General features: G+C 60.2%; 1 protein-coding gene across 11 annotated transcripts in view; it reads left to right on the top strand.

Annotated features, from left to right (window-relative positions):
* The first annotated feature begins 349 nt into the window (after window positions 1-349).
* EWSR1 (EWS RNA binding protein 1) overlaps window positions 350-14,590 on the top strand; it is a 79,553-nt gene continuing 65,312 nt past the window's right edge. For 5 of the 11 annotated variants that reach the window (XM_064578606.1, XM_045887381.3, XM_045887382.3 and 2 more), the window contains exons 1-4: window positions 376-532; window positions 5,830-5,943; window positions 6,327-6,430; window positions 14,236-14,319. In XM_064578606.1, the coding sequence (XP_064434676.1) occupies window positions 432-532; window positions 5,830-5,943; window positions 6,327-6,430; window positions 14,236-14,319 (403 nt within the window). In that variant the 5' untranslated portion in view covers window positions 376-431. Of the gene's footprint in view, window positions 533-5,829; window positions 5,944-6,326; window positions 6,431-14,235; window positions 14,320-14,590 lie in introns of all 11 variants that reach the window. The other 6 variants (XR_010407445.1, XM_064578609.1, XM_064578608.1 and 3 more) reach the window with 4 other exon arrangements.

The following is a 14,590-nucleotide window of genomic DNA, read 5'->3' on the forward strand; positions in this document are numbered from 1 at the left end:
TGTTGCGAGGGGATGAGGGCCCTGGCATCATTAGTTCAGGCGTGGCGGCTCTGGGTCCGGGCTCAGCTCCCCCGCCTGCAGCACGTGAGAGGGCACCTCCGAACCGGGCCCCTGGCCCTCAAAGGGTCACGCGGCGAAGGGCGCCGAGCTCAGGTGGGCACCTGGCGGGCCTCCCGGAGGGGGCGCCCGACCCCCCGGGGCTCCTTCCGGGTTGGCAGCGGCGGCGCAGGGGGCGGGGGGCCGCGCCGCGGGGCCGGGCGAGGCCGGGAACGCGCGCCCCCGCCCCGCGCCCGCCTCCCGCCCGCCCTCCCGCCGCCGCGCTGGGAACCGGGCTCCGCGCGTCGGGGGAGGCTGGCGGCGCGGGCGGGCGGGGACGGCCGGCTGGGGGCGGCGACGGCGAGGGGCCGCGCGCGGAGGGCGCCGGGCGCAGCATGGGCGGCCCGCGGGCCTGGGCGCTGCTCTGCCTCGGGCTTCTGCTCCCGGGAGGCGGCGCCGCGTGGAGCGTCGGGGGAGCCCCGTTCTCCGGACGCAGGTAGGGGTTGCCTCCCGCCACCTCTGTGCCCTGCCAGCCCCGGGGCCGGGACTCCAGGCACTCCCCCCCCCCACGTCCCCCCAACCTCCGTGCAAGCCAAGGATTGGGAAGGGGACCTGGCCCCCACTTCGGTGCCAGCCAGATGCGAGTAGGGACCTGGGCCAGCCCCGCTATCTGGAGGAGGCTCCCGGCGGTGCGGGGATCCCCGACTCCGTGTGTCCGGAGCCGGCATTCCCCTCCAGCCCCCTCCACTCCCCACCACTTCACCTCCAGAGCCCCAGAGGAGGGGGAAGGGAACAACGGGGGAGAAGCCCGCCTCCTGGGACTTCCATCGCCCTAGCTCAAGGGCCCCCTTGCCTGCACGGAGGAAAAGCCCAGCACATCCCCTGGCTGACCCTTGGGGACCCCTGCTCCCTTTTCCCTGCCCTCGGCTTTTTTTAGTACCCCGGCTATTTATTTCCCTCGGAGGAAGAAGACTGGGGTGGAATTTCACAGATCCGTGGGTCAGTGGCCACCCCAGGGACCTGGCATTCTGTGTTCCTGCCGCTGTTTCTGGAGCTGGGGACATTCTCTGTTGGTGTTTGTGGAGCATCTCCTCAGGGAGGAGCCCCTTATTTGCAGTGTGGTCATTAATCCTTCAAGGACTGAGTAAGGTAGGAAGCACTGTCCCCATTTAGCAGATGAGCAAACTGAGACCCTAGAGAATCTTCTGGGCCCATGGGCCATTAACAGAAGTGCTGGGATTCGAATCTGTGTCTCTCTGGCCGTGATAACAGTGTTTGAACCTGTCCCCTGTCCTGGCTGCAGCCCCCACCCCTGCTGGGGTCCCCTCTCGAAGGCCAGCCATTTGTCTGAGGCAGACAATGCTGAGTAGCCAGGCCTCTTCAGGCCTTTTCATCCCATTCAAAGGCCTTTCCCGGCCCCCGCCCCCTAGGGCCTCAATTCTTTAATTCTTTTCAGAAATTCCCTTTCCCCATAGTCAGGGGCCAGCATGCCCCTGCTGGGCTAGCAAGAGCAGGTGACATGGCTAGGGCTGGAGGGAAGAGGTGGCCAAGGCATCTGAGGCAGGGACAGGCAGGTGGCGGATATCACAGCCGCCACCACCTACCGTATGCTGACCGCAGCTGACCTGGGCTGGGCATTTTACCTGCACCCACCACCTCCAGAATCTTCCCAACTGCCATGGGAGGCGTGCATTTTGGTGGTCCCCCGTTCATAGAGGAGAAAGCTGAGGCTCAGAGGGAGAATATGACCGGCCCAGGGTATGAATGTGAACCCCGAGGATCCTAGGTGCCAAGATGACCAAGACCCTAAACTTGAATTCCCAGGGTCAGGCTCAGGATGATGGTGGAGAGGGCTTAAGGTCCAGACAGCCCTCCAACCAGTCCAGGGCAGGGCCTCGCAGCCTGGGCTTCTCACCGCCCGCCCCCCACCCCCAGGGCTTCCTGGATCGGAGCAGGATGGTCGCCCAGGGCAGGTAGCTGGTAGTCCTGGAAGTCTCACAGTGGTCTAGCATCACCAAAGCCCTGTGGGCAACGCCATTTTTCCCATTTTACAGATCAGACTGGGGCCCAGAGAGGGAGAGGCTGGCACCTCAATCCAGGCCAGCCAGTTTCCCAATCCAGTGTCCTTGGCACCCAAAGAGAAGGTGTCAGCTTGTGGGTCTGGGAGCGGTTTGCAGCTCGTGGTTAGGAGTCCAGGGCTCTGGCCCTGGCTCTGGCGCTTACTCAGTGTGTGACCTCAGGCAGGTCCCCTCTTTCTTCCCCTTGCCCCCTAACCACTGGCCTGTTCTGAGGGGGGACGGACCCCCACAGGAAGGACGAACAGTGGTTCCTGCTATCACTGACATTAGGTGGAGGAAGGGACCCCTAGCTGGAGGAATCTGTGGTCCTCAGCTGCCAGGACCTCCCCTGGTGGCCACGTCCCAGCATTGATGGAGACGTCACACCCCAGCCCTCCCTCCACCCCCAGCCCAGCACCCCAGGCACCCCTTGGCAGCCAAGGGATCAGAGGCAGAAAAGAGGCTTTGTGCCTGGGGAGGGGGAGGCCCTGGAAGGCATCCAAGGGGCTGCCCCAGCCCTAGGAATGTGGCAAGACTTTGAGACCCCCAGAACCAGGGTGCCCAGGGGCTGTGCAGAGCTGCCTTGGCTCACCCCTGCCCCCTGTCGGTCCCCCAATCCCCGCTGGGGCTGCTTCCTGCCTGCCCTGAGGTCCCTTCCCTCCTGAATCCCTGTTTCCTTTAATGACCCCATCTCAGCGCTATGATTCTTGAGTAGAAGCCGTCACCAGTGTCCTGGCCCAGGCCACTTCCTCCTGCAGGATGGGCTTCCTTGGGGCAAGTCCTAGAATCAAGAAGGGAGAATTCTCTTCCCCAGCTCCTCTCCCGGGAGCTCAAACCCCAGCTCTGCGCCCACATGGGTGACCCGGCCATGTGACTTCTCTTGGAACCCCAGGGTCCGCCCCTGTAAAATGCAGAGCCTGGCAATCCCTATCCCAAAGTCAAGGGAAGGACCTTGCATGGAACGTGCCATGCTGGGGTATCTCGGGAAGCCGATGGACCCCAGCTGTGGGGCGTGGGGTCCGCGTCCCAGTCCAAGAACGACAGCTGTTAGCACCGGGCTATGCGGTGTGTGTGAAATCTCCTCTGTCAGAGGAGATTCTGCTGTCCTCATCAGCAGATGGACCGAGTGAGGCGCCGACAGGGTCAGGGCCTTGTCCAAGGTCGCCGAGTTAGGAAGCAGCAGGGCCAGGACTGGAACTTGGCCTTCAGAGTGGGGTTCTGGCTCTAATCACCCCGCCCCCACCTCGTACGTCTCCTTTCTTTCCTCTTCTTTTCATAACGGCCCTTGGCCCCTGGCCCGCTTGGCTGCCTCCGGCAATTAGCCCCTATCACTGTTCCGGATCGCAGCCTTGGGCCCCGCAGAGACAAAGTCCCCTGGGCCCCCGTGGCAGGGGGTGGAGGGCAAGTGGGTGGGGGGCCTTATGGGGCGGCCCGTGCCAGGCTGAGCTGGGCTGGCCTGTTTTCTCTTCTCCGGCAGCCTCTGGGGGCCCGGGAGGTGCTGAGTGGGCACGAGTGGCGAGCCCGGAAGGGAAGTGCCTCCTCCCAGCCCCTGCCCTAGCCCCATCCCACAGGCTCAGCCTCGAGGGTTCTCGGGTACCTTCTCACTGACCACGTCCCGGGAGACAGGGCCCCCAGGGGCAGCAGGATTGTAGGCAGGCTTCCAAGTACTGTACACATCTCTGGGAACCTGGGTCCTGGCTCCTCTGCCCAGGCCCACTGTCTGTTCTTGGTCATTCAGTCATTCAGCAAACGTTCCCTGAGCACCCTCAGGCTGAGCCCCGTCGTGGCTTGGTCCCTGCCAGTGCCCTCCCTCGGCATCTGCAGGGAAGGGAAAAAAGCTCAGGGCTGCTGAAGGGGACCCCTGGAGGTGCCCCACCCCTCCTGGGACCTTAAGACTGAGACCTAACGGACAAACAGGAGTTTGCTGGAGCCGAGGGAAGGGCTTTCCGGGCAGAGGGACTCTGAATGCAAACATCTGAGGTGGGGGAGAGCCAGCACTTGGAGGGAGCGCAGAAAGCTGGAAGAGGGACAGCAGGAGGGTGCAGGAGAACAGCATGCAGGACCGGGTGGTCTGGGCTCACAGGGCAATGGGGAGCCATGGCGGACTGCAGACTCACAGCAGGCAGTGGCAGCATTAAGTCTGTGCTTTAGAAAGAGGTCCTGCGGCCCTGGTGGAAAGTAGACAGAGGGTCCAGCCTACAGTTAGTCCAGGAGACAGAGCGGAGTCTCTGCCCCCAGAGGTGGCAATTTGCCGCGAGCCTGTGATTTTTCCTACCTTTATGCACATACAGCTATGTACGTGCGTGTATGTATAAGTAGTCTTTGGGCTTTCTTATTTGGGTAGAAACGCAATCTTTCTCCACCTGTTGGTCTGCACTTGAGTTTTTCACTTAACCAGACACGGTGGTCTGCGCGGGGAGAACTTGGGCTCTAGCTCAGCATCTGGTTTTCCGTGTCTAGTCGGCCTGCCGCTGTTTAGGCTGTTCCTGGTCTTGCATCGTTCCCAACAGCGCTGCAACAAGCCCCTGTCACCTCTCCCATGGGCTGGCTGGCCACCGGCTGCGTGGAGCTTCTACCAGGTCATTGGTCTAAACAGAGCCATCCCTTCCCACGCTTTGCCTTTGGCGGGGCTGTTCCTGCCTCCTGGACTGATTCCAGGGTGACCGGATGGGGAGGGGACTTCCCCAGCGTCCCACAATGAGTTAATTGGCAGGTCCCTGCCAAGGACATGGTCCTCTGGGTGGGCCAGCAACCGGGAGACTGGATTTCGGTGGTGGCAGATGCCTCTGTGATGGCCCAGACATTCCAGGCGCTCAGCAGCCCTCAGCCTGCACAGGGTCACCGGCCCTGCATTTTTTGCCGGGGCTGGGAAAGGAGGGACTGTTTTAGGTGACCCTTTGCGGCCTGAGCCCACCACCCCACCAGACTTTTCCTTTGTGGCCTCGAGCCTGGGGTCAGCAGGTTCCCAGGTTGGGACCTTCACAGAACCAGGACAAGAGACAGGAGCTGAGGTCTCTGGGATGGAGTCGGCCCCCAAGCTGGGCCATCCACATTCCTGGGTGCAAATCCAGCTCTACCATGTGTCAGCTCTGGGACAGGAGCAGTTGTCTTCCCCTCCCTAGGCCTCATTTTACCTCTCTGTAAAATGTGGGGAGGTACCTGCCTGGCTCACCAAGAAGGTGAATGTAAATACCCTTAGCATACAGTAGGTGCTCAATATATGCAGTGCACTATGGATCATACAGTAGGTGCTCAATATATGCGATGCACTATGATTATTAATTGGCATTTGGAGAAGTCAGTCCTCCATGCTTGGAACATCTGGCTGTCCCACAGAGGGGGGACCCAAGGAGAAGAGAGACAGGGCCTCTCTTCTGTCATGCCAGGGGAGGGAGAGGGCAGACATGAATCGCCAGCTTCATTCAGCCTGACAGGGGTGCAAAGTACTGCAGGATCCTGAGCAGGGAACCATCATTCTGTTCCCCGCAGCTCATTCCCCGAGACCTTCCGAGTGCCCCCAGCACAGCTGCCCCCTCTAGAGCTCTGGATTCACCCCTCAGCCACAGTGCCACCGAGACTCCCACTGGGGCCCAAAGGACTCTGAGAGCTCAGGGGTCTCTCCACGTAGAGACTCGGGGCTCTTGGAGAGAAACTGGACCTCTTCACTTGTCCCCCTGGGGTCCTGGGCAGGGGCTGTGCATGGCATCTGAGCTTCCTCACTGTGGGTCTGTTTCAGGAACTGGTGCTCCTATGTGGTGACCCGGACCATCTCATGCCACGTGCAAAATGGCACCTACCTTCAGCGAGTGCTGCAGAATTGCCCCTGGCCCATGAGCTGCCCGGGGAGCAGGTGAGCAAGACCCTGGTGGAACAGAAGCCTGTGGTCCTATGCCTAATCTCAACACCTCCCCTTCTGCTCCTGGGGCACCTGGAGGGCTTCCTGGGGGAAGGATTCCACCATTTACCCACATGCATTCACTTAGTGAGGCTTCACTTCTGGGGACAGGCCAGCTTGCAGGGACTCCCTGTCCAGTTAGTATCTGGATTCCCCCCCCAACCTGGGGGGTTAGGAGGGATTGGAGGGGCTGAATCCCAGAATGCCGGAGGAGAGAGACTCCAGAGGGGCCCAGAGGCGGCAGAGGACCCCGGACGTTGTCCCCATGGACATCCAGGTGAGTGGAAAAGGCGGCAGAAGATTCTGTCTGAGTTCGGTCCCCTGGGCCCTTCTTTCAGCTACAGAACCGTGGTGAGACCCTCGTACAAGGTGATGTACAAGACGGTGACCGCGCGTGAGTGGAGGTGTTGCCCCGGGCACTCAGGGGTGAACTGTGAGGAAGGTAGGACCACCCTGAGGTGCAGGCCGGGTGCCTTCCCTCGGGCGCGCGGCAGGAGCAGTCAACCCTTGCTAAGTCGGTGGGCGCCGCACGCTCAGCAGCGTGCATACCAGGGCCCACCAGTGAGGCATGGCTCGGACACTGCTGGGGCCTGCTGGCCCCCCAGGTGTTGACCGCCTGCCTCTTGGGGGGCTCTCACGACCTCTGGAGAAATTCCATACATGCCGTGGAGCTCACATCTTGAGTCACACCATCCCAGTCTTTCCTCCAAGCTTGGGGAAAACCCATCTGGACGTGTCCGTTGGATGTGCTCACAGCTCACAGAAGCAAAGCACCACTTTGGTCAAGGTTGGCACGGATGGGATGCTTGTATCCGTCTTGCGGGTGAAGAAACCCGGGCTCAGGAAGGTGGCGGGTGTACAATTGCTAAGTGGCAGTCAGGGTCTGAGGGACGGGTGCACCACATGTAGTGCGTGTCCCACGTACGGGGGACACTCTCAGCCCAGCCCCCTCCTCTGCAGGCCACATGTGTGGCTCAGGGCCAAGCGCCCAACACCTCTGTGGAGCGGAGGACACAGCCCGGGCCTCCCCACACCCTGGCCACATGCTCACCTGGAGAGCCCTCTCCTCAAGGGCACCTGCCTCTCTGCTAAGCAGTCTGGGTGCCTCCTGCCCTCACTGCCTACCTGAACCCCACCAAGGGCCGTGTTCCCAGAATGGCCCTCCAGACCAGGCTAGAACCAGCCCCAAGAACCTGTCCTGTAGGCACCTCAGTGGAAAGGGGCATTCGGGGCCCCCAGAGCAGCATCAGTTGCAAGACCTATTCTGATTCCAGAAACAGGAACATGTGAGACATGGCCTCTGGATCAGGAGAACGTAATGTTAAGAGAGTTCACCATTCATAGGTGCTTCTTGAAAGACTTACATGCTTCATCTCCCTGGGACCCCATGAGAGTCCTGGTTCACAGACTGGGCAACAGAGGCCCAGAGAGGTGGAGGGAGTTCCATGCCCAGAGTCCCACAGGGTGCGGGGCAGAGCTCACCACAAAGTGGGGTGGGGAGGGGGCCTGGCAGGTTCCCCTGTGGGGCTGCAGAGTCCCCAGTTCTGGTGGGATGGCCAGAGGGAGCGGGGGACTGCCCATGCCCAGCAGGGGTCCTGTAGAGAGAGGTGGCCACCAGGCCAGTGTGGGAGGGCAGAAGTGACGGGGAACCAGGAATGGGACCCTCCCCTCCCTGCTGGGAGAAAGCGGGCCAGGCAGAAGGGTCCAGGGGGTAGGAGGTGAGCCAGCCAGGAGGGGCTCCTGCCAAAGAGGCCACAGAGGAGCTGGGGGAGGAGGGGGGAGGGTGAATCCCCGGAGTGGGGGGGGCCACCTGGGCCAAGCAGGCCTGAGCCCAGGCAGGGCCTGCCCAGACAAAGGCCACTGTGTCCCTGGCTTCCCTCTCAAGGGCAGACCTTCCCAGGTCTACGGGGCCATCTTGGAGCCGGTGAGGGTGGGGGCAGGTGGGGGCAGAGCCTGTGCCCTTGGGTCCCGCAGCTGGTGGCGGCGCATCCAGAAGCCAGGATCAAGGCTGAGGGCTCTGGCAGGGGCTGGGCTGGGCCGCCCCTCACGTCAGCCATCAACCTCGGCAGGGCCTCCGATCCCAGCCTGGGGACAGGAGTATCCAGGGCCTTGTGGGGCCAGGCCAGATCTGCTACACCCCAGCTGTGCGGCCTTGGGCCGGGGACTCCCCATGTCTTGTGCAAGTCATCATGCAAGGGCACTGGGCTGGGGGGTGGGGAGGCTGCAGTGCAGGTGGCCCTCGTCTCATGCCCGCTCAGAGGGAGGGGCACCCTCTCTAACGAGCACCAAGCGGCTGTGTGCTCTTGCAGGGCCTGGGGCTCCCCCACACTAAGCCTCAGTGTTCTCACTGTGAAACGGGCAGGATACTAGAGTCTGCCTCCCAGGGATGTTTCAAGGATGAAAGGCAACAGTAAAGACCCTGCAGGTGGAGTGACTGCCCAGGGTGGGCATAATGTGATGATCGATGGGACAGGAGGGGCCTAGGAGGGGCCTCTCCCAAACCCATATAGTCAGAGCTCAGTAAAGGGATGCCCAGACCTGGATATTCTGGAAAACTGCTCTGCTAGGAGCCCTGGGAATGGGGGTGGGGAACTGTGAGGACATTGCAGGCCCATCCCAGGCCCTGCCCTTCCTCTGACAGCTGGGTTGAACCTGAGCTCCCCCAGCTGTTTCCCCTGCTGGTGACTGACCTCATAGTCTGCCCAGCACTGGGACATGGACCTGGGGCCACAGAGCTGTGTCACCGTAGCAGCCTGGGTGGCCTGAAGGAGGAGAGGGAGCACCCATCATTCCAGAATCCAGATCTAGATCAGCCGCGCTTTGCTGTATGACCTGGGGCAAGTCACTCCACCTCTCTGAATCTTGTCTCTATCTGGAAGTCACCTGGATGGGAAAGTACCCACCTTGTACTTTATTATGAGCCAAAGGCCCCTGTGCTGGGGATTCTGTGATGGCTCTCTGGGATTATCCTGCCTGTGACCTCTGAGACCACAATTCTCAGTCAGCTGCTCAGCAAACAGGCCTCCCCATGCTTCCCCACCCCCATTCCCAGGGCCCTAGTCTCCAGATTCTTCACTCATTCACAGCTCTTAGCCCTGGCTTTCCCATCTGCAGAATGGGAATGTTCACTCTGTGATGATGAGCGAGGCTGTTCTCTGATGTTCATGACAACCTGGGAGGAAAAGACTGGAATGGGCCCCATTTTACAAATGGGGAAACCAAGGCTCAGGAAAGTGAATGGGCTGACTGGAGTCACTCAGCATGGGAAGAGCCAGGATTGGGACCTGCCTGACCAAGCCTCTGTTAGTGCCTCCAGCCCTTGGGAAGGGGGGACTAGACGGCAGGGAGGGAGACAGACTGAGGTCTCACCCGGCTGCCCACTCCCACTGGAAAACATTTGAGGAAGGGCCAAGGCCAGAAGGTACTCCGTCCGCTGGTCCTGACCCCCTGGTGGGCCCTGCTGAGGACAGGGCTTCTGTGGCCTCCCTGTGATCCTGCCTTGGGGGGAGTCCCAGCAGACAGATCTTTCACCCATCAGCCCCGTTGTCCAGATGACGTAAGTGAGGCTGAGAGGGCGTAGGTCTCATCCAAGGTCACACCGCAAGTAAGCTTTGCAGCTGGGATTCTCAGAGTAGAGCCAGGGCTCTGACCTGGGGTCTGTAGCATCCACCACCGCGCCCCCCCCCAGACCCTCCCGCAGTTACAGTGACGAGGGGAAGGAAAGCATCCCCTGTCTGCCGTGCCCAGCACCATGACTCATACTCACGGGCGTCATGCTGTCGTGTCACGGTGCAGGAGGTCCAGATGTAGAGATCGAGGCTGGGAGACGGAAATGCCTTGCTCGGGGTCACATCCAGATTCAGAGTCCATCCGTATGACCCGGGGCCAGGAGTTTTCCTCTGCACCAGCACCAGCCGGGGACTCCCAGAGGAGGACATTCAGACAGTTGGGGCATCATGAGACTGGCGGAAGCGCTTCTCAGCCCCAACCCCACGCAGACAGAAAGATAGAGGAGCTCCCTACCCCTCCTCTCCCATGGGATCCCCTGGAGTCAGGCGATCTCTGTGTGCCCCTCAGTGTCCCCACTGTCCTTAGCGCACATGTCCCTTCCCCATCTGGGGACCCCCACAGCCCTTGTCTTCTGTGATGGGGAACCAGAGAGGGAAGAAGTTTGCCCGAGGTCACACAGCAGAAAAGCTGAAGAACAGATGGGAGGTTGGGGCGGCCTCACCACCTCTCCATCCCTAACTAAATGCCAGTTACGGGGCCAGGTTTATGCTTTGCTCTGAGAATTCAGGATCCTGTGGGCTCAGTGCTGCAGGAATCTGCCCAGGTCTGCCACCCCTCTACTCCACTCCCATCTAGAAGACCTGGCGACCCCCATCTCCTGACTCCTGCCAGCCCATCCTCCACCCCCAGCCGGTGCCTCCCTCTCCACCCTCCTGGCTGCCCCAGTGATGTGCTCCAGCCCTGCCCTCCCTCCATCTTAGCCCCGGCCCACACTGGCCCTCTCTCCCACCCCACAGCCCGGGCAGCAGCTGTCCCCTCTGCCTGCGACCTTCTTAGAGCTGCCACCTGGCTACCATGGCCCCCATCCTACCAGCACTGCTCCTGTCTCTCCAGTACCTGACCTACGAATGGGAACCTCATTTTACCCTGAAGAGCGGGCCAGGCCAGACACAGACAGGCTTCCCAGAAGCCTGCCGGAGGTTCTCGGAGCTCCCAGCCCCACCCCTGACCCCATCCTTGGTTCAGGCCAACAGCAGCAAATATTTACATTTGCAATGTAACTTCCCAGGAGGACACCTGGCTGGGGGCTGGGGAGGCAGCATCCCTGTGGCTGTGGTCACTGGACGCGGCAGACCTGTGGGTGGCTTGTGCATGAGAAAGCCCCTCTCCCAGCGCCTGTCCAGAGAGGGAAAGGCAGAGATGAAGCCCAGGGACACTCTCAACTGCTCGCATCTGCGTTCCCAGCTTAGCGTGGGGTTTGAATCCCCACCGCCCCACCTGGCTGTGCCGACAGGTAGCCTCTCCTCTCTGGGCCTCATGTTCTCATGAGGACCCAATGAGAAGGGGCTTCTTAGCTTAACCCTGGTCCTGGGCAGAGGAAAGGGGAGCTGCTTGTGGGGGCACAGGGCTCAAAACTGTCCATGATGCCGTCCTTGTGCAGATCAAGACAGGGAGTATGGAGTGATGAGAGCTTCAGGGGGGAGCTTTGGTGGGTACCTTGGTCTGTCTGGGAAGACTTCCTGGAGGAGGTGACATAGGACTGACCGCGGCCAGGAAGAGGATAGGAGGCTGTGTGTGTGTGTGTGTGTGTGTGTGTTACTGGTGGAGACCTCCCAGGTGGTGGAAAGTAGCCCACTGTCAGGCTTCCAGAATAGGGCTGGGGTTTGTGATCCTAGACCCAGCCTGGAGCCCCTGAGAGGGCGAGGTTGGGGCTGAGGGGCAGCCCTTTGGGACAGACTACCAGGCTGGGGTGAGGGGGGCTTTCAGCCTACTGGGGTCTGCTCCAAGGGCCCTAGCCCAACACCAGTGGGAAGGATGTGATATTTTTGAACAACAGGAGACCTCCCCCCAACCCTCGGCCTTTTCCCTACTGGGATTTGCTATGCTAAAGGGCCATTTTACAACCTGGTTTGCCCGTTAAAGTAGTTCTGTCCATTTCTTAGAATTTGGAGGAGTTTGGGGGATCGTTTTTGTGAATCCTGAAACCAAAACCAACATATTCTGGGATTTTTTTGGACAGTTTTGTTATTTCTTTAACTAACTTCCTTCCTTCCTTCCCTCTTTCCTTCCTTCCTTCCTTTTAAAATTTTAACTTGCCATTACTTTGAGCCAGTTACATCTATGCTGATGGTCAGACCATGTTTTCATTAGCTTTTCTAGTTCTCTCTGGCTCTCAGTGAAATGCATGAAAGCAAATTGGATGAAAAGAATTTCCAACCACAAGTGCATAAATAACTCAGGGAACCCCTCGTGTGATGTTAGAAGATTTATGCTCATTTTTAAGACCATTGTGTCTGTTGTCCACATTATTTTGCCTTTTATTTTGTTTGCTTTGCATTCGTTTTTCAGCCGGCGACTCATGCCTTCATGAACAGAAGGTGTATTGAGGCCACGGAGGCCCTACTATGCACCGGGCACTTTTCCAGGCCATGCACAGGCCAGGCTAGGTCCCTGCCCTGGCGGGGCTCACATTCCAGCCAGACAGGGGTGACGGATGATGGGCAGCGGACTTGGGAACTGACACAGTTACAGGACACATTAGAGGAATGCCGTGGAAAAACAGGGAAACAATAGCAGGGTAGCGGGGGCGGGCGGGCTGGGCAGATGCTCTGCCAAACTTCATCCCAGAAAAAGCCCAGACTTCCACGGGGTTGGAGAGACAGTGGCTTCTTTTGTTCGGCGTCCTGCAAAGGGTAATAAAATGGCCTTTTATGTCTTCACCTGGGAGCAAAGAGGGTGAGGAGAGCTCGGGGAGCCCATTCTCCTCTGGAGCCAGCATTCCTACTGGTGCCAGGCCTCCCTGCCTCCGCGCGATGGGCTGACTCAAGGTGCAGGCTGGCTCAGAGAGAGGTCAGGCCCCGGAGTTAGGCCGACCTGGGTTCAAGTCCAGGCTCCAGCCTTCTTGTTTTCCCCCAGGAGAGAGATTCCTATTCACTCATCCATTTGTCTGAGCATAGACAAATGAGGAGCTCTGTGCCTCAGTTTCCCCATCTGTAAAGTAGAGGTGATACTGGCACTCACTTAGAGGGCTTTGGGAGGATGATGAGTTAAGACTGTATATGAGAAGGGCCTGGGTGGCTCAGTTGGTTAGGCGACTGCCTTCGGCTCAGGTCATGATCCTGGAGTCCCGGGATCGAGTCCCGCATCGGGCTCCCTGCTCGGCGGGGAGCCTGCTTCTGCCTCTGACCCTCCCCCCTCTCATGTGTTCTCTCTCTCTCAAATAAATGAATAAAATCTTTAAAAAAAAAAAAAAAAAGACTATATGAGAAGTGCTTAGTGGAATGTGCCCGGCCCAGAGTTAAGTGCTAGCTGTTATTACCTGCTCTGTAGGATTGAGCTGGGTATATAAAGCACTTAACATAGGCCATGGCTCACAGTGGTATGCCCCCTCCCCCCCCCAACCTGTCCCCAATCCCTGACCCAGTCTTGGGCTGCCAACCTGCCTCTTCCTCTGTCCTGGGTGAGATTCACTCCCTGCTCTGGGGCAAGTCACAGGTCCCCAGGGAGGGCGTGCTGGGGATGCAGGCCCAGTCTGAGCGAAGGCCCCATGGTGAGCAGGGTCTAGCGGCCTCCCTGCTGGGGGCTGGCCAGAGGCACCCATCTGGTTTGAGTTCCCGGCGCCTCACTCCCTGCACTAACCCACAGCCTGGCTCTGAGCTGCCGGGCCAGTGCCTTATTTGGGTCTTCTCCCCCCGCCCAACCCCCCGGACGGCACTTGTGGGGCCTTAAAAGGCAGGCCTGGGGGGCGGAGGGGGGCGGTTGCTACCGCTGGCTCTGGAGCCCCTCCAGCTGTGCCCCCCGCCCCTGGCTTGGCCAGCCCATCCCTTTGGCTGTGGGGAAAACCAGGCCCCCAAAGCCAGACTGGCCAGGGCAGCCGGCTCTCCGTAGGGGTGGTGGCAGGGGTGGGCTCCTGGAACACAGCCCCCGTTGCCCTCCCAGGCAGCCAGCCTCCCTCTGGTTTTCATTTAAAACCAGGGCTGGATCCACTTCTGTGTCTTCTTACCAATTGGGGCAGGGAGAGGGTGGACAGCGATGTCCCAGCTGCCTGCTGTGTGCCCCGTGCGCTGCTTCGCACACATCGCCTTCCGCGGGCCTCACACCAGCCTGGGAGATGTAGTGGCCTTAGGACCCCATTTTACGGATGGGAAAATAGGCGGGTCCGAAGAGGACAAGTTGTACAGGTCAGCGAGTAGCAGGGCTGGGACCTGGCCTTGCATATTGTTAGCTCTAAGTTCTTAACCCATGCAGCTTGCCGGGGTCCCTGGGGAAGCCTCACCATGGCCCCCACCCATTGCCCGCCGCTGTCCCCAACCCCATCAGGTTGGCTGTCTTGTTCCAGTTCAGCCCAGCTCATGCTGTGTGATCCCGGGAAACTGTCCCACCTCTCTGGGCCTCTGTCTCCCTCTGCGCTAAGGGGAGTAGGGATCCCTGCTGGGGCGACAGTGGCAGATGGGCAGGGCGGGGTCTGAAACAAGAATGGTGTAGGCCGGCAGGGCCCTCACCCCCATTGTCCCTCAGTTGCAGGCTCGTCTGGCTTCGTGGAGCCCAGATGGTCGGGCAACGCCATGCGACGGATGGCGCTTCGGCCCACAACCTTCTCAGGTGGGTGCCAGGGCAGCTGCTTGGGGTCCCTCCAGTTTAGGGGAGGCCTGGTGGGGGCCTAGGCAATGTGGTGATGTGAAGCCGGCTGGGTTCCCCAGTGGAGGGTTAGGGGGCGTGCCCACCCCAGGGCCCTAGAGGGAGTCCGATCTGGGCCCAGCACCCCAAGACTCATGACCCCCAGACTGGCAGACGCGGGCCCAAGCCCCCAGTTTCCTCTTTTTATTGAAACGATGCTTTTCTAAGCGTCTGCAATGAGTGAGGCACTGTGCCA

This window comes from Mirounga angustirostris, unplaced genomic scaffold, assembly GCF_029215605.1.
Source record: "Mirounga angustirostris isolate CCGP_5_RB_7025 unplaced genomic scaffold, mMirAng1.0.hap1 SCAF_14, whole genome shotgun sequence".
NCBI classification, from domain to species: Eukaryota; Metazoa; Chordata; class Mammalia; order Carnivora; family Phocidae; genus Mirounga; species Mirounga angustirostris.